Raw genomic sequence first — 19,272 nt, 5'->3', positions numbered from 1 at the left:
AGATTGAAAGGATCTCTTTCTCTTTGCCCTCATATAGCTGAGAGAGCCCATCATAAAAAAAAAAAAAAAGTTTTATTAAAATATATAACTACCTTTTACAAAACAGGGAAAACAAGCAAGCCAATATAGCTTGATATGCTACTTGTGAAAAAATCTATAGTATTACAGTTCAGATATTAACTAATATTCTTAAGCTAATCAGTAGTGAATTCTATTAAATCATGACTTACTAGGTAAATCTAGGGAAGCTGGAATGTTAAGTACAGCAAAGTAACCAGGGTGTTAAACAGGGCACAATGGCTCCAGCTTTCAGCTCAGAAGGTCTCTGTCTGTGATTAAGGGAAAACTCCACTGAGTTCATGGGACTTTGAACAAATCCTTCTGTCTGAGTACAGACTTATAACAAGTTCCAGTGATGTCTGAAGGTTTCGAAGTAGTGTACCCTTGTCATCTATTATACCAATTTACAGAAATGGATTTACAAAAGAGGCATTTTCTTGTTTGCTTGCATTTTTTAATTAAACACAAAGAAGTAGATCCCTACCATCTTATACCCACAACATCCCTGGCAGAATATAGATTAAATGCAAGACTTTACAATCCTGATAACATTCAACCAATCAGTACTTTAGTTACTTTCAAATATGTCTAGAATTAAGAGGAAAATACCAAAATAAATGCAACCCAAGTCTATAAAAATAAATGCAATTTCTAAGAACATTTTTTCTCCTTCTCTTTTTGATGATGGACAAGTACAGAAGATTTCTGATGCAATACTTCGACCACTAAAACAAGCAGTAGCAATTCCTATATATATTACAATTAAATTCTGCTACAATGTAAACAACCTGGAAAAAAATGTAAAAAAAATTATAAAAATTTGATTAACACAATTTAATGCAATACAGTTAATTATTCATATGCTGACTTATATTACTAGCAAAAATAATGCCACTCTCTACTCCTCATTTGCTTCAAAAGACATTGGTAGGTTAATGCTAATAGTCGCCCTCAAGTTAGCCCAGAAAAGGGCACGCTTGCTTCTCTCCTTCGGCCACTCCAGGTACGTTCTCTTGGCCATGAGAACCTTCAGCTTGTGATACCTAGCAGGAATGACATATGGAGGGATCGGCTCCAGTAAAATGAGGATTAAGCTATTGGAGCTCTCACTAAATAACTTGTGATGGGCAAAGTACAGCTCATAGTGACACCATTCGCTCTGCACAAAGTTGGGAGACAGCACAAAGATCGACTTGTAGCTCTTCTCTATGCAGTTAATGATATTCTCCACAATGCTTTTGCCTGGGACGAAGTTCCTCTCATGCTGGCACAGCTGCACACAGCCCTCCCCCTTCTCCAAGTTTGGGATCAGCTCATTCTTCACCCACAAAGAATCACGTTCGCTGTATGAAATGAAAGCGTGAAACTGCAGAATGTTTTCCTGCTCTCTGGGGTAGCTGTGCCAAGCCCTCCGCTTCGTCTGCGTCCACTGCCATATCATCCGCACATACCACAATGCATCAAAGTAGATGCACAGAAAGGCCACGACAGCCACCAGCACCAGCGTCAGGAGCAGAGCTGTCACAAGCAAGAGGGTGGTGTTGCAAGACAGTTCACTCAAGTGAAAGTCCTTCAGCTGGGTTCCTCGCAAGTCTTCCGGGTACTGGCACATGTAGGCCTCCGGCCAGCCTGACAGCTCCCGCCTAGACTGCTTCTCCAGGCGGATGAAGGCTCGCAGTTCACAGGAGCACTTGAACGGATTGCACCCTGCTCGTAGCTCCACCACCCTTTGACAGCTCTGGAAGAAGTCAGCAGATGGCGTGAGGATTGAATTCATCTCCATGTTCAGGGCTGCCAGAGCAGGAAAGACACTGCATCCGGGCAGGTCAGTTAGCCGGTTCAAAGCAAGATTCAGCTCTCTCAAGGACTTCAGCTCAGCAATCCCCTTGGGGACGCTTGCAATCTGGTTGTTTTGTAGATCAAGGATTTTGATATTGACTGGCAAGCACTCAAACACAGACTCCGTCAACTGGTTGTAGGATAAGTTCAGCTTTGCCAGTGAGTCGGCCCATTGGCAGCGCTTCTCAGCCCCATCGTGATGCAGCAAGTTGCTGCTCATGTCCAGATATTTCAGTGATTTCATACTGCTGGTCATGAAGCTCACCTTGGAAAGGCTCTCAAATTTATTCCTCTGCAAGATAAGTGATTTCAAATCTGTCAGAGTGACACAATTCTGGAACAATTCATCTGTCAGGGCATTGTGAGAAAAATTTAAATACTGAAATGAGCTTGTTCTCTTGGGGCAAAGCATGTGTGGCATACATGCATCGTATATCGTTAAATTTTCTATATTCATCTCTGAAAATTGTCTGTATAGAATTGCCTGGTTGAAATAATAAACCTTATTACGAGCATGCTCCAAAGTTAGTGCTTTCATGGAGCCACCCCAATAGACCGATTGTTCCTGAAAGCTTAATAAGAATAAATATTCGTATTCTGTCAGCTTCCCCACTGATCCTCGAAAAGTTAAATTTTTCACAGTCCAAAACTCCACAGGTGAATACCAAATAAGCAGAAAAATTTGAAAAATGATACCCCATCGTAAATCCACATTGTCAAGCGTCAGAGCTGTTGTCTTGATTTTTTTCAGAAACTTTAAAGAAGGTGAAGGAAAATCTTTGTAGCTCAAGGTATATCTTATGTTAGTTATTTTTAAATTTTCTGAAGTGCTCATTCCATCATACAAGAGGAAAAAACTGAAGTTTTGGTTTGCTGCAAAAACTATGTGAAGGCTCCTTGTATTTAAGGCTGTCAGACTCTGAGGTTCATACCCAGAAAAGTCTTGTAAGGTCAGGAAGACAGTGTGCAGCTGCAAATGTGTGATGTATCTGAAGTCTGATCTCTTTATCATTGTGGCACTTAATCCTAGGTACTCCAGATGAAACATGGTTCCAAATTCGTGACAGATGGGCAAGGCAGTAAACTCATTGAAAGAAAGATCTAAATGTCTAAGACGTGCAACAGTTTGACAGTAAACTTTCAAAATGTTGTTATGAGACAAATCTAAGTATTCTAAATCTTGATTAAACATGAAGACATTGAGGTCAAGCTCTGCAATTAGATTATGAGAAAGATTCAATACTTGAAGATCAGAAAGAAACATAAAATCAAAGAGAGTAAATTCAGAGATCCTATTATATGATAAATCTAATACACGAGTACGGACTAAAATGTTTTTTGGAACACTGGTTAGAAAACTGCTTGAATAGTTTGCAATAAATTCATTTTCCACAGTCAGCTGGATATTATTCCAAAGAGTGAATATAAAGACCCAGGCAAAGATAAAGATACTTGTGAGGGGTCCCATTATGTCTTTCAGAATTATCTTGGTTCTTTACAGAAGCAGAAAAGCATGGTTTTGTTTTCTGTTCAACATTTCTCAATACTGAGTCCAACCCTATGGAAAGAAAACACATTTAATTCGCTGAATATGTTTAATTGTTGCATTCGCTAATCATTGCTAAAATAAAATTCCATATAAAATTTATGCGATAAAAGTTAGATTTTTGCTGTTTTTTCTAAGGTATTACCAATCCACCTCACCCCTATTCTTTAATTCCAATTCTTGTTTTTCTCAATTAAGCGGCAAGGAATTCTTTAATAATGGGAGGAATACAATCAGTGGTATCTTTTTAAAAAATACAAAGATGCTAAGAAAAACAAATTTCACAGCAATCTTCAAAAATTCCAAAAGAATACAAACGTAGGAGTAAAGGAGAACACGACAAGCCTCCATCTGCTGCTTCCCTATGGCCCATGTCCAGACACACCTGGGGACAGAATTCCAAAAGCCCCACAGGCCCTTACGGGAATCAGTACAAAAGCAACCTCTTCACTCAGAAGAGCCAACGGATATTCTTCTTTGCACTTCAAAGACCAGGGACTTGGCCATGTATCCCCTCAAAGTCAGCTGATCAGGGAAACTAGCTCTAGCAAAAACAGGGGTGTCCATTTTTTCAGTAAGCCAAGAAGCTTGAGGAGGAATTATACTCTCATGAATATTATAATGCTAGTGTGTCCAAAAGCATTGTTACAAGAAAACCACAGCACAATTAGCAATCCTGTATGAAGCAGTGGTGCCAAAACCTGAAAGAAGACACTTTTTACTCCAAACACTTGCAAAGTCTCCTGGATTTCCTAGGAACATCTCCAAATTATCCCACAGCTGTAGCTTGACAAAGAACCTCCCTAGAAAAGGTGAGGGACAATGAGTCTAGCTCTCAGGATTAAAAACCCATGGAGGGAGAGATTTTTTGGAAATGGAAAATGTCCCAGTAGAATTAACATGTAGTCATGTCCTTCAGTATTCTACATAGATTTGGTGAGGCATCAGTCCTCTCATGAAAAAGCATGCCCTGAGCATTACTCTCTTTTGGTCAAGCATTTAACACAACACACAGACAACCTGAAGCACGAGAGACTCGCACACTCTTTCAGGAGATAAACATCCCCATTTTCCCTGTGTTGATTCTGTTTGGAAAATAAAAAGTGTTTTAATTCATCCTCCATGCAATTTTTTGTTTAATAAAAAACAAAAGCCTATTTTTATCAGTTCTAGGTTATAACGTGTGCTAGTGCATAAATAATTTGATTGGACTGATAACAGAACTCATGCCTTCCCCTCCCAATCTCCCATCCAGCTTAATCAAGTTTTCCCCAAGGAAGTAAAGCAAAAATGCCTGTAGTTAATGTCACCAAAAGCAATAAAAGAATAAAACGCTAAAGTGGAAATCTACCTCTGTAGAATTTGACTGACAGACAGTCGAGTTCCATCTGCAAAAGGTTGGGCTGGGCTGTCTGAGCACAGAACGGATTATAAGTGAAGCTCAGATGGTTTGTTGAAGTACAATGTCACTCGCAGAAAGAATGAAGAGAAGGAAGCTGGACCCAGCTTCCTTCAAAGAGTAGCTGACCCTGTTCTTCAGAGTCCAGGCTGGCAATGAACCTCTTGAGATCAAAAAAACTTTGACCTGGAACTGTCTGGAGAGACTCCAGGGCAAAAGGGAAGTCAGGAACAAAGCAAGAATTTTTCTGAAAGAAGAGAAAAACAGAAACACATCCTCTGCTCCATGCTCTATTGCCAGATAAGTTTTAATTTACCGTGTGTGCTATGGTATACGTTGCAAGAAGGCAGGATCCACACTATATAGGCTGAAGAGGGCCAAACTAAAAGAATAAAGCAGGCCTGTCTAACAAAGCAATATTAAGGGTCAGTAATAAACCATCCAACACTATTTTATGATGGTGTTAAATTATAGTTGATTGAGAATGAAAAACGCCATTCCAAAAAATTTTTTTATTTTCTTCTTTGTTGAAATTCAACATGCAGATGAGCATTTTCACTGAAATTTCAAAATGCAATATCTTCCAATGGCAGAGAAATACCAGCACCTAAGATCTGACAGAGTCCAAAGTATATATAACAAGAAGAAAAAAATTTAAATAATGCAGCAAATATAACCCACCTGTTGTGTATGAAATTCATCCCTGAGCAAAGATCCAGCAAAAGACTTCTGCATACTCATCTTATATTCTCAAGACAGCATTTCAAACATACGTAATCTTGAAGCTGAGGAATCTCACATGAGATGATAATTCCTTTTTAATAGCTAATAATTGCTACCTCCAGAAGTAGAAAGATTTATTTATGTAGGCTATATAATTCTAAGAAAACATCCACTTTCAGTACAGTGCAAGTATTAAGAGTTCAAGGAAAGGAAAGAATTTTTAACAGCCCAAACTCAAAATACATTTACTCTTGCAGTATTTACATAACTGTGGTTTAGGAGGAAATGGACCCATCTGCTGTACAGAATTTTCACCAAAGCAAGACTGCTTAAATAAATCTGCATTGCTAATTTTATGTCTCTTTCTGACGGTTACACAGGTGTTCTGGAAGTTTGGTAGCTGCATCTGCCCTTTTACACACCCAAAAAACAGGAAGCAAAACTTTCACAGCCAACTTCTCTGCATACCAGAATCAGAGCTCTACCCCTCAGGAGTTATTTTCCTCAGCAAGCAGATTAATTATGCTGCACATGGACAGACTGCAAAAACTCTAATCTCAAAAGCTAGTTACAGGGGCAAACTGACATAGTTCAAAACCTACGTCAGTCATCTTGACACCTGATATGTCTCAGGTGGTTCTCATGGAAACTTCACGCTGTAACTTCCACCAAGAAATTATAACAAATGTGCTGTAGGTAATATTCTCTATGACATGAAAGCTGTACTGAGGCCATGAAGAATATAGCTATGTAAGCCAAACTATCTGGGAATGGAGGATTAAGCAGTCATTCAATTAACTTTTTGAGCTGGGCATGAGCCTAGTGAGCAAATCAGCAGAGCAGAGAGTCAATGCATTTCAAAGGCAGATGTAAACAACTGAAAACAACATCTCATTCCCATAAGCCTCCAAACTAATACAACATGCTTTGGTAAGATTAACTAATAAAGAAGAAAGAAGCCGAGAGTCTAGGCTCTGTTCTAAAGATTCATTTAATTTTAATGAATTTTAAGATTAAACTCATGAAGTATATAATGAATTCTTCAGGTATTAGCAAACTGGGGGAGGGTGGAGGGGGTTTGGCCCACTCTGGCTCAATCCAAAGCTTATTCCCTTCCAGAAGACAGCACCTTGGAGGAGAGGTGAAGACGAGCTGGCGTCCAGCTAAAGAAGTTGAGAAAAACCTTCAAGGTTGCCTATGAAAATTTAACTTAGACAGTGGTGCCATATATATTTAAAGTTTGCATTACTTTCCTTCTAAACTTTTCTTTGCAATTACCCTTCTAATTCTGTAAAGAAGAAATTAACCCTTTTGTTTTTCTGGAAGAAAACTTCTGTTTTTCATTTTGAGATTGACGAGCGAGATAGACTGAACTGAAACTTGCTGACAACAAACCATTCTGCTTTCCTCAATGCAGAGAATCTAAGTAGTTCACTACAGATCAAGTCCCTGAGACATCTGTGACCCAAGACAAGACTGGGGATCATGAATGTTTCTCAATAAGCAGCAAGAATCTGCTTGTCAGCTGATACTGTCTGGTATTCAAGTTAAATGGGAGACCTTCCCATTGGTTGGCATTAATCCATGTCCCTATGGAAATGAGTAAACGAAGGTGCTTGTTGGCAGAACAATAATATGATAATCAAATTAAGAATGAAAGCATATAAAGCCAAGGTAGTTTTACTCCCAATATAATTACTCAAAAATCTTTGCTAGGTTCACAAAATCAAATACACCACCAACTTTCTTCAAAATTGATTCCGGTACACACAGAGCTGCTAAAAGCAAAAGTAGCCACATCTTTAGTTGTAATGTGTTCAACTTCCCTATTACCCTTCTTTATGAGACTTCAAAGCACATTTCAAAACAATCTGCCATAAATAAAAATTTGGCACTAACTGAAGCAAAACTGATTCTTCTGAATATTTCTGTGAATTCATTAGGAGCATTGCATAATATTATATTCAGCAAAGCTTTGCAGGTTGGTCTCAGTTTACTGATTAAGTGATTTTGTATGACACACAAAAGCTAAAAAGCAGTGTATTTCTGTTTATGTACCCTTAATGTACTGGCTAAATGCTGTACTTTCCACAGTCATTATATATACATATATATATTCATGCAGACACCTTACTCCATTTCTGAAGTTTATACTGCTGGTTTTTTGCAGCTCATTAATTTATTTCTACCAATAAGCACCTATCTTCACAAACAGCATTTCCTCAAGGTACATTCCAAATTTCTGCCTATATATTGTGATTGCTCACCCAGAAAGGAATTGCAGCTACACTTGGGCTGGGTAACACAAGCTATTCAGGACCAACAATATCCCCAAAGGAGTGAAGAGTCTCTCCAACTGAAACTGCAGAAGGGTACTTACACATGCAAAATACTGTGTTAAAACATAGCCAGAGCAGCTGGACTCATCCAAACACTTCTAAAAAGTTAATGCAATTATGAAAAGTTGCAAGTGGCTAGGTCAGTGTTTGGTCATGTTCAAGGACCTTATCTTCAATCACAACTCTTGCATTGTCACAACTTACTCCTGTGCATCAAGTGGGAAAAATGGGTGCTAAATGTTACCATAAGTTAAACTGAGCAGAGATTTTATTGCATTATAAGCCTTTTGCTTGGGCATAAATAGACACAAGGATCAAAAATGGGGAAATCAAACTCTATTTCCGTTAACACAGAGGCACCTTGCAGAATACAGAACTGACTTTCTCATTTATTGGCTTATCAATACTACTTCCTCTTGACTAAGCAGTGAGTACAGATAGGCATTATAGTCAACCTCAGTGAATGTTTCTGAAAGAAAAACTGTATCATCCAAACCAAATCATTGAGTAAAAAGATGAGTTTTACAAAGGTTTTGAACCTTCCTCCCAACAGAACACCTCACCTCCGTGGAGTCCCATTTCTTTCCCTCTCCTCTCAGCTCCCTTTTCTGCTCTAAACCTCTGCAGCTGAGCTTCAGTGATGATGCTCTATCACATTTTAAAGCTAAAAAAGAGCTGAGCTCTCAGCAGGGCAACCCAACCATGCATCAGGACTTCCATTCTGCCATCGTTCAGACAATCTCACTTATATTACACACTACTTATATATGAAAACATTTCCACTTTCACTTCATTTGCACAATTTCTATGTTTTGGAGGGTGTTTAACCCCCATGTTATTGCTTTTGTGTGTTGATACTATCATGCATGTAAATGTGACATTTTTGCTAAGCTCTGAGATGACTCCTCAAATGCCTGCTCTGATGATACAGTATCTGATGTAAGAATATATTTACCTACTCCCTTTTCCTCCTAGCTGGAGTGCATTAGCAGCTGCAGTTTTCCATGTAGAACCAGCTGCAGACTGGTCATCAGTGTACGCAGAAAAGGGCTGCTACTTTCCAAAATGTCAGATAAAGTCCCAGGAGAAGAGGCTGACAAAGGATATGAGGCTAATGTACAGGCCACATATGGGAAAAATTTCTCCTCAGACTAAAAACTGTTTTTATAGAAACTGTTCAGAGTATGGCAGAGGCCAAGACAATTGTCTGGAATATCCTGATGTGTAATCTCTTGAGGAATCTTCTCCCCCTGTGGAATCTGACAAATAAAGTAGATGCAGTAATTCACTGCATGTTCAGCTGATTTGCTATTTATCTGGCACATAATATAGACAAGAGTGTAATAACATGTGGGCTTTTGGTCCCAAAGGACAAATTTTAATTGCTCCCCACTCATATTACAAGTCTCACTTTCCAACATTATTCACTCGTTTTGGACATACACAGGAAACCTGTAATTATATATTTCTACTTATGATCATATCAGCTACATTGCCAGAAGTACATGGAGTTCCCAAGTTCTCTCCACAGCGGTAAGCAAACTCCTGCTAAACACTTCCACTCTTAAAAGAAATAATTAATTTCTGAGAACAGCTGTGTGTTCTCATCTGAGTAATGTGAAGGCTTCCTAGCACAGCCTGCGACTCTCAGGGATATCCCTTCATCCTCTGACCGATAGAAGAATCCTGTGAGTTCTTAAAGCTTCACACACAACAAGAATGCTAACTGAATTTCATAAGTTTTGTAAGCTGCTGAGACTAAAACTCTGAGACTTTTGCAGAGAATTTTCAAGGAAGCCACCACGTAACAATCCAGCTGTTTCAGGTTGTGTGAAAGCAACAGGCAAACCAAGTTAATTAAGTCTGTCCGCCTTCAGTTTTTGAAGAACTACATGACAGACATATACTGAATCTTTAGTTGGACGGGAAGGAAGAAGCACAGAAAACATTTCTTTCTGCAGTCCTGAATTAGACAGCAGTTTGGCAATAGGTGTGTTATATTAATTGAGGTTAAGCGGGATGAGAGTGCTAAAGTTGTTGAATTTGACCTTTTCACTGTAAATCATTAAACAGTTGCTCACAGTTCAAGATTTCAATCAAGAGATCCTGGTCTGCTTAGACCTGGGGCAAACAATCACAATTAAAATCTTTTGCTAATAATAACGGAAGACAAAAATCAGATAAAGCATGTGAACTTTCTATACTAAATAAGGATTTCATCTTAACATCCCTTCCTCTTTCTCCATTCTGAAGCAAATTTTGAAAAACAAAACACTCTGCTTACTGGTCATCTAAGTCTGGTATTCAAGACAGCAAACAGCTGTCCTTTGGGGGCAACAGAATCACAGAAGAATCACAGAATCACAGAAGGGTTGAGGATGAAAGGGACCTTGGGAGATCATCTAATCCAACCCCCCTGATCAAGCAGGGTCACCTAGAATACGTTTCCAAGGATTGTGTCCGGATGGCTTTTGAATATGTCCAAGGAAGGAGACTCTACAACCTCTCTAGGTAACCTGTGCCAGTGCTCTGTTACCCTCACGGTACAGAAGTTTTTTCTCATGTTCAGATGGAACTTCTTGAGTTTCAGTTTGTGCCCGTTGCCTCTCGTCCTGTTGCTGGGCACCACTGAAAACAGTCTGGCTCCATCCTCTCTAAATTCACCCTTCAGATACTTATACGCATTGATGAGATCCCCCCTCAGCCTTCTCTTCTCCTGGCTGAACAGTTCCAGCTCTTGCAGCCTTTCCTCATAAGAGAGATGCTTCAGTCGGTTAATCATCTTAGTAGCCCTACGCTGCACTCACTCCAGTAGCTCCATGTCTCTCTTGTATTGGGGAGCCCAGAAATGGACTCAGTGCTCCAGATGTGGCCTCACCAGGGCTGAGTAGAGGGGGAGGATCACCTCCCTCGACCTCCTGGCAACACTCTTCCTAATGCAACCCAGGATACCATTGGTCTTCTTGGCCACAAGGGCACATTGCTGCCTCATGCTCAGCCTGCAGTCCCACCAGGTCCTTCTCTGCAGAGCTGCTTTCCAGCAGGTCAGCCCCCAGCATAAATGATCTCTAACCCAATTCTCCTCAACCAAGGGAAAGTCTTCCTTTCTCCAGACTTTCTTCCTGGTCTCCAGGGTCTGGGATTCCTAAGGGTTGGTCTTAGCAGTAAAGACTGAAGCAAAGAAGGCATTCAGTAACTGCCTTCTCTGTACCATTCATCACCAGGGCCCCTGCCTCATTCATTAGCAGGCCCACATTCTCCCTAGTCTTCCTTTTGTTACTGATGTATTTAAAGAAGCCCTTCTTGCTGTCCTTGATGTCCCTTGCCAGATTCAATTCCAAATGGGCCTTGGCCTTCCTAACCACATCCCTGCATACTTGGACAATGTTCCTATAATGCTCCCAAGTGGCCTGTCCCTGCTTCCATCTTCTGTGCACTTCCTTCTTCTGTTGAGTTTTGCCAGGAGCTCCTTGTTCATCCATACAGGTCTCCTGCCCCCTTTGCTTCACTTCCAACGATAACGTTTGCTGTGATGATCTTCAGCAGTTGTGAATGTTTGTCAGAGTCCAACCACATCTTCTTGAAGGCAAAACAACACAATACAGGCAAAGGGGCCTGCTGTATTCCTGTACAGGAGAGCAAATACTGTAAATGTAGCTTGTCTTTCTGCTTCCATCAATACAGGGGCTACATCTGGTCTTATCAGCTGTTCCAAGATCAGGCAAAGTGGTTTTCAACCTCTGGCTGTTTATTGCTTTTCTGATCAGGAACTTAAAGCTGTGCTGCAAAAGATACTGTTTTGGCTGAAAAAAAACCAGACTCTTCTAATCAAAGGCATAAAATGAGGTAGATCAATGGGTAGAAAAAAAGTTGGAAGCTAGAAGAAGCATGAGGTAGGGAAGAAAGAGTTTCTCAAGATATAGCCAATGATGATGGAGGCAGTTATGCCACTAGAGACACCCTCTCAGTCCCTTTGGTCAGGATAACACTCAGGACCAAAGTGATACCAGGATAGTCTCAGAGGATTGGGATTACAGTTCTGATTTGTCAATTCACCATTTCTTCCTGCCAGCAGTGCCAGACTACAAACCCCCAAAGGAGAAGTAGCTCATCCTTTTTTTTTTTTTTTTTTTTTTTAATTCCCCCCACCTCCCCACAACTTCCCCAGTCAGTCCTCTTTTCTAACATGGTCATTTTTGTCCACCTATGTTAGATACTCACAGATTTCTATATCTGGGTGCCAACCTTTTAGGCTTCCTGAATCTGAGAAAACTCCATCCAGGAACTGCCTCCAGCTCTGGGTTTCTAAACATCTTCACAGAATGTATAATTTTCTTTCTAGCAAGCCAATTTTGACAACGGAAGTCATGTGACCCAGCTGCCTAAGCCTTTTGATTAATGCATTTATCCAGCAATTTAAGCATACCTTTCTACATGACTATAACAACTTGTCAAGATTTTATTCTTAGAAAAATTCACGACTGTATTTCAAGCTGTATTTCAAAACACACATTCCACATTCATTTCTGATTTGCCTTCTCTGTATCAATCTCAAGTGATTTTGAGCAAGATTTTCCTAAGCTGATTTTTTCCTATAGTTAGAAGGCAGCATAGACAACTATGTAGAACATGGCTCTACAACAAAGAGTGAAACACATTGACAATCAATCAAAATTACCAAACATTTATTATTTCACCAAGAAAAAAAAACGGCAATAAACAGATTCTTAATCACTTTCCCCACATCTCTTTCCATCAGCCATTGGTAGGTTAATGCTAATAGTCGCCCTCAAGTTAGCCCAGAAAAGGGCACGCTTGCTTCTCTCCTTCGGCCACTCCAGGTACGTTCTCTTGGCCATGAGAACCTTCAGCTTGTGATACCTAGCAGGAATGACATATGGAGGGATCGGCTCCAGTAAAATGAGGATTAAGCTATTGGAGCTCTCACTAAATAACTTGTGATGGGCAAAGTACAGCTCATAGTGACACCATTCGCTCTGCACAAAGTTGGGAGACAGCACAAAGATCGACTTGTAGCTCTTCTCTATGCAGTTAATGATATTCTCCACAATGCTTTTGCCTGGGACGAAGTTCCTCTCATGCTGGCACAGCTGCACACAGCCCTCCCCCTTCTCCAAGTTTGGGATCAGCTCATTCTTCACCCACAAAGAATCACGTTCGCTGTATGAAATGAAAGCGTGAAACTGCAGAATGTTTTCCTGCTCTCTGGGGTAGCTGTGCCAAGCCCTCCGCTTCGTCTGCGTCCACTGCCATATCATCCGCACATACCACAATGCATCAAAGTAGATGCACAGAAAGGCCACGACAGCCACCAGCACCAGCGTCAGGAGCAGAGCTGTCACAAGCAAGAGGGTGGTGTTGCAAGACAGTTCACTCAAGTGAAAGTCCTTCAGCTGGGTTCCTCGCAAGTCTTCCGGGTACTGGCACATGTAGGCCTCCGGCCAGCCTGACAGCTCCCGCCTAGACTGCTTCTCCAGGCGGATGAAGGCTCGCAGTTCACAGGAGCACTTGAACGGATTGCGCCCTGCTCGTAGCTCCACCACCCTTTGACAGCTCTGGAAGAAGTCAGCAGATGGCGTGAGGATTGAATTCATCTCCATGTTCAGGGCTGCCAGAGCAGGAAAGACACTGCATCCGGGCAGGTCAGTTAGCCGGTTCAAAGCAAGATTCAGCTCTCTCAAGGACTTCAGCTCAGCAATCCCCTTGGGGACGCTTGCAATCTGGTTGTTTTGTAGATCAAGGATTTTGATATTGACTGGCAAGCACTCAAACACAGACTCCGTCAACTGGTTGTAGGATAAGTTCAGCTTTGCCAGTGAGTCGGCCCATTGGCAGCGCTTCTCAGCCCCATCGTGATGCAGCAAGTTGCTGCTCATGTCCAGATATTTCAGTGATTTCATACTGCTGGTCATGAAGCTCACCTTGGAAAGGCTCTCAAATTTATTCCTCTGCAAGATAAATTTCTCCAGGTGAATTAATTTTTCACATCTTTGAAAAAGCAGATCTGTTAAATCATTCTTTAAAAAATTTAAGTATTTAAAGGGACTGTCAGAGGATGGACACAGCATATGTATCATCTCTGATTCGGCTATTGTCAAGGCTTCAATGTTCATGTCTGAAAATATTTTGTATAGGTCATCCTGTGAAAAATATAAATCTGTGATTAAAACCTTCTTCATTGTCAATGCCTTCATAGAGGTATCAGAATAGTCAAACTCGCAATTTGTAACGTCTGACAACTGTATCATATTGTTGATATTGAAGTACTCAATGGATGAGTGCCATACAGTCTGAAGAATTTTAGTAAAATATTCCCAGTCCACAGAAATATTCGCCAATGTCAGATATTGTAATCTTGAGCCTTTTTTGAAATTTGATAATAAAGCTATTAATTTTTTTACATCTTCATTTTTGATTTCTGACAGTGATAGGCTTTCTGTAGTATTTTGTATTACAACCCAATCAAAACTAGCTTTGGACTTATGATTACTTGTATACAAGAGTGGCTGGGTCTTGTTTTCATTGTCAGGACCATCTTCTGGAAGATTATGAGAAACAGATGTAGAGAGTTCATTTTCCACAGACAAGCTTATACTGTTCCAAAAAGTTAATGTAAACAGACATTCATAAAGAAAAAGGTTTTTGAGAGATCTTATCTTCTCTGTCATATTGTTTTATGGTTCCTTAGAGATGCTCAATGCTCTTCTTTATCTGTCCATCTTTGTTTTAATCCTGGAACAAAAAAAGAAAAAAGACAAAACCCAAAACAGATTATATCATGAAGTGGCTATCCAGAAGCCATCATAGGAACTGATTTTGTAAGGTTCCAACTTCCTGTCTCTCCCTTTTACTCAAAAAGCAATGAAAGCACTTATTAACATTCAGGAGAGGCATTCCTTATTTAGAGGACAACATTAAAATTTCTACTTGGTAAAATCTGCTGTGTTTAGTGTATAATGAGTCTGTTTCTTATAAAATGTGTCTGACTGATTTCATAGGCAACTGCCACTTATTCATAGAACTGCTACTGTGATCTCATGCACTGTGTAGGCTCCCCAGAGCTTTGTAACACACTTTGATAAGAAAGTATAAAATTTGAGATTAGTGAGGTCATCCACTCCACAGATTCTCTGTTGAAGATGCAAGCTATACTCAGTAGACATTTTTTAAAATGGACTTGTGACTACAAAACCTGAACCGAAACAAATGATTTGCAATGATGATACAGTGAGATAGCAATTCGCTGTCAGTGGTGGTACTCATGCTGCTATCTGGAGGACCCTAGTCTCTATACCATTACCCATTCTGCAAGCTTTCTTAGAATTTACATTACTGGGTATAAGATAAACATTTTCATTGATGTAACACAACTTATAGTAAGAAATCTCAACAAGTCACCAAATCACAGACAGACAACTGAATTCTTATTTTGCAGGGAATGCATGAAACTAGACTTGGAAACCATGTAGAAATAGTGGAACAGAGAGGCAGATCTCTTCCAGCCTTATTTCTAGACTTTCATTTGGAAAAATTATATACAGTTTTACCATCCTAGCCCTCAACAGACATTTTGGCAAATGCAGAGAACAAAAGATAATCAGCATCCTCTATGCTATTCTTCTGATTGTTTGGGCAACATTACTCCTAATGCATATATATAACCAAACGAAATGTGTAGCTTCAAGAGAAAAGCTGAATAAAAATCTACCACCAAATCTTTATTCCTTCTTAAGACAAAATTTCAGCAATACCCAGGAACTAGGTGAAAGGATATGATTCTTCCACATGTGCTTAACTGATATCTATTTTCTTTCTCATTCCTGTATCCTGGCATTCATAGTCAAACTATTTACACATACCTTCACACTTTGTTTAGATTACCCTATGAAGCAATGAAATTAACAACTGTTATAACACATGACCGGTGATTTGCAGGCTAACACAGGAGAAATTATATTTTATATATCACTTTTCTTTTAGAAATGTCCTCAAGTTTGACAAAAAGAACATTATCTAGATATAAGGAGAGAAGCAATCCAGTAGGGCAAACCAAGAGCACAGGGAGAAATTGCTCTGTTTTTTAAAGGGTCAGAGAAGAGATCGAAGGGTTTTAAGAGCTTGTCCAGTCAGTATAAACTGACTAAAACTTAGTACTACTCACAGCTTAAACTTGTGGAGTGCCTCATGACAATCTTGGTGACAAACTAGTAATTCCACATAGCCAAGAAATCTAACAAATGCAGAAACTCTGATGTTAAAATACATAGTTTATATGGATAAAACATGTCGTCAGATTAGACTCAATCCTGAACCGTATAAAAATTATTTCCATTAAATCACCGCAACCTTCTTACTGCAGATGCAGTGCTAATCTAAAGAGGCTGTTTTTAGCAAGCCTCTTTGGATAAATTTATGGAACGAAAGCAGCTCTACTCTCGTTTCTTCCCCATATACTTGAAAGTACACCATACATTTTTAATAATTACCTTCTAAAGAGAACATTGCTCGTTTTCAAATGAAATGCAGAATATAAAACAGTTTTAGCTAACTAGCAATCACATAAAACCAAAAAAAAAGAAAAGTTTCTCACCATAAATCCCTGGTCTCCAATAAAGTAGAAAATGTGTCCAGGAAAAGTCAAAAAGGAAACTTCCTGTAACTCTCTCCTTGTAACAATACTTAGGAACACCCAAACTTTCTATAAAACTTGTTTGTGCCATCTACTGACAGTTTATGAAATGGCATTTGTCTTCTCCCAGATTTATTTCCACATACAACATTAATATAACTTCCCCATTATTTGATTATATTTTTGAACTGCATATTTTTATGGTTTGTAATAGACAAAGCAGGTAAAAATATTAATCTTCATTTACACCCATTCACCAACTTTCAATCTTTATCAAATTAGTAAGAGAATAAGTACTTTTTCTTTCAAATAAGTTTTATACTGAAATTCAAACATCTTCTCCTCTGAATTTAATAATGATCTAAGTCTATACGCGTAATTCTAATTCATTTTGTTATTTAGCTATATGAATTTAGTTGTCAAGTTCTTATCAAGGCTGTTTTCTATAAGTCCAGTTTGTCTTACTTGAATTTCAGTTTAATGGGAAAGGAAGAATGATCTCTCTCTTCTGCTCCAACAGTGTTGTGACTGGGTCAAATAGTGGACACGGAGACAGTGGATCAAGCCTTCTTTTTGAATCAAAACAGAGCAGAGACCTCAGTAGAGAATGCCCAAACACTTGGGTTATTGTCCTGGCAAAAACATAAAACAGCCTCTCTTTATTTCTCTATAATGTTGTTCAGAAATTCCATCTTAGCTGAGATCTAAATACAGAATTAATTCTGCCATTGTACATCTACCTTTCGGGTTTAGCATGCCATAACACATTCATGATTTACATAACAATTTCTCAGGAAGCAAAGGAAATCATCCAGCTAATCGTCTCTAGCTGGAAAGATTTTGCTACCTATCCTTAGGATTAGAAAAAATCCTAAGGTGAGCCCTTGCTTCCATCCCATATTCTTGTTTTGCAATGAAACAGCTTAGCAGCCTGAATATGACATACCTATAACTCCAACGAGTAACAGAACAAGATGTACTTTTCTTTAACATGTAATAATTGCCATAAGTTAGAGACTATTATTGGGGAGTATCTCTTTCACTAAATGACAGTATTGGCTGGCCATTGGCATAGTTTGAGTTTTATAGTCGTGCCTACATACTATAAAGATGGATAAAGCATAGTTAAAAAGCAAAATAAGTATATTATCATCAATTGTATGCCATTAGCTCTCATACTTACCACACAGATTTACCAGTACAATCACTGTGTTTTAGGCAAACACGACCACTCCAATTGGTTTGCATAAAATCCAATTTAATGGAATAATTGAGCAAGTTACAAGTAAGCAAAACAGCACTGGGCGGCCGGGGAGTCTCCTGCTCTACCAACGGCGTGCGCAATCCCCCCCTCACAGTCTCCTTATATGCAATTCCAGCTCCGGGTATATGTGGCACTTCCTGTAACTTCTGCAGTTGCGCCGGCTGTTGCTAGGGGGTCTTCTTCAGCCCTCTGGTGGTCGTGGGGATGAAGGCTGGAGTCTTCCTCTGCATTGTGAGTGGTGACCCTCAGGTCACGCATATATTTTACAACTTTCGAGGTCATGCTATATTTCACAGTTGTGTGACATCGCCATCACCATATTAGGCTATCTAAACTAACATTGCCGCTTCGCTAGCTCAACTCCCTTATCTCAGGCGGGGTACATGCCCCCACCACAGGATGTAGGATGTTCCCACAGATGTTCCCAAGGCTGTTTCTTATTTTGATGTAACAAATTAGCACACATCACAGTCCAGGATGTTTCAAGGCTGTTTCTCACTTTGATGTAACAAATTAGCACATATCACAACTGGAAGAAGATGAATATATTCCCCAATGTTATGCATACTTCTGTGTATTGTCAAATTAGTAGTCAAATTAAATTAATTCATATAAGGCACTTATTTCCTTCCATCTTTTCTTTATATTTATCTATTTGTTAAAAGACAAGTATCCTTTCTAAAGCCCATCTAGGGCCCACTAGAAAGATGACGGCACTCCATTTATGGTAAGAATGAACTTTAGTGAAAGTTGAAATAAGTAGAAGAGTTCCCATCTCTAATTATTGTTCATTATCTGTGTAAATTGTGTTCCAAAAAACTGTTTGCAACATTACTGCAGTGAGAAAATATAAGTGAAATTAATTATTGAAAAGGGAAAGAAAATCAGAAAATTAAAGTGCTAAATTTGGTTAAAGTCATTTCTACTTAGGAAACAAATACATTCTTCTATCCCACGGCCAGATACATACATTTACTCATTTGCAATGTTTGTTCATCCTGCACGAAAACATTTTTATTATAATAATGATTAATACTGCCTTTCATGTCTAAAACATGTGTGAACTTCTAGAGAATCTGTCAAACTGGCACTGTAAGATCTGCTTTACAGTCAAAATTATCACCCATCATGAGAAAAGAAAATCTCCAGTCACAAAACTTCCTCTGTCATGGTTCCCCATAAGCGTTTGACTTTACTCTTCCACAAACTCCAATGCCAAGCAGAGGTAAAACTTTAGTATCACTCCAGATTCGTGTTCCATAAATACATAAAAACATGAAGAAATTAACCTAAAAGAAAATGCTAGAACTACTGACATGCCCTGTTATTTATATTATCACTTAGAAATAAGACTATCATTTATAATATTTTTTGGTGACATAAGTATTTGTTCTGCTATCACCTACCTTAATGTGAAACTGCAGAGAATTTTGCTTGATAAATACGTAAGTT

General features: G+C 39.2%; 2 protein-coding genes across 4 annotated transcripts; both read right to left on the bottom strand.

Annotated features, from left to right (window-relative positions):
* Positions 1 to 908: 908 nt before the first annotated feature.
* LOC106490184 (toll-like receptor 1) lies at positions 909 to 17,003 on the bottom strand. Its single transcript, XM_013949553.2, has 2 exons — positions 16,518 to 17,003; positions 909 to 3,457 (listed from the first exon to the last, which is right to left on the bottom strand). The coding sequence occupies exon 2, from the start codon at positions 3,365 to 3,367 to the stop codon at positions 959 to 961; it is 2,409 nt and encodes an 802-aa protein (XP_013805007.2). The 5' UTR covers positions 3,368 to 3,457; positions 16,518 to 17,003; the 3' UTR covers positions 909 to 958.
* LOC106490185 (toll-like receptor 1) lies at positions 12,575 to 18,641 on the bottom strand. Of its 3 annotated transcripts, XM_013949557.2 has the most exons (4): positions 17,740 to 18,641; positions 17,022 to 17,188; positions 16,089 to 16,157; positions 12,575 to 14,659 (listed from the first exon to the last, which is right to left on the bottom strand). In XM_013949557.2, exon 4 carries the CDS (start codon positions 14,593 to 14,595, stop codon positions 12,634 to 12,636), a length of 1,962 nt encoding a protein of 653 aa, XP_013805011.1. In that variant the 5' UTR covers positions 14,596 to 14,659; positions 16,089 to 16,157; positions 17,022 to 17,188; positions 17,740 to 18,641; the 3' UTR covers positions 12,575 to 12,633. The 3 variants fall into 3 exon arrangements, with proteins under 3 accessions (XP_013805011.1, XP_067154244.1, XP_013805009.1); XM_067298143.1 differs by lacking the exon at positions 16,089 to 16,157; XM_013949555.2 differs by lacking the exons at positions 16,089 to 16,157; positions 17,022 to 17,188.
* Positions 18,642 to 19,272: the final 631 nt, after the last annotated feature.

Source organism: Apteryx mantelli, chromosome 5 (genome assembly GCF_036417845.1).
Source record: "Apteryx mantelli isolate bAptMan1 chromosome 5, bAptMan1.hap1, whole genome shotgun sequence".
NCBI lineage: Eukaryota > Metazoa > Chordata > Aves > Apterygiformes > Apterygidae > Apteryx > Apteryx mantelli.
This window is presented reverse-complemented; position numbering and strand designations above follow the sequence as displayed.

Bases quoted from the DNA above. Each gene is read 5' to 3' on its own strand.
- LOC106490185 (XM_013949557.2), bottom strand. From the start codon at position 14,595: ATGACAGAGAAGATAAGATCTCTCAAAAACCTTTTTCTTTATGAATGT.
- LOC106490184 (XM_013949553.2), bottom strand. From the start codon at position 3,367: ATGGGACCCCTCACAAGTATCTTTATCTTTGCCTGGGTCTTTATATTC.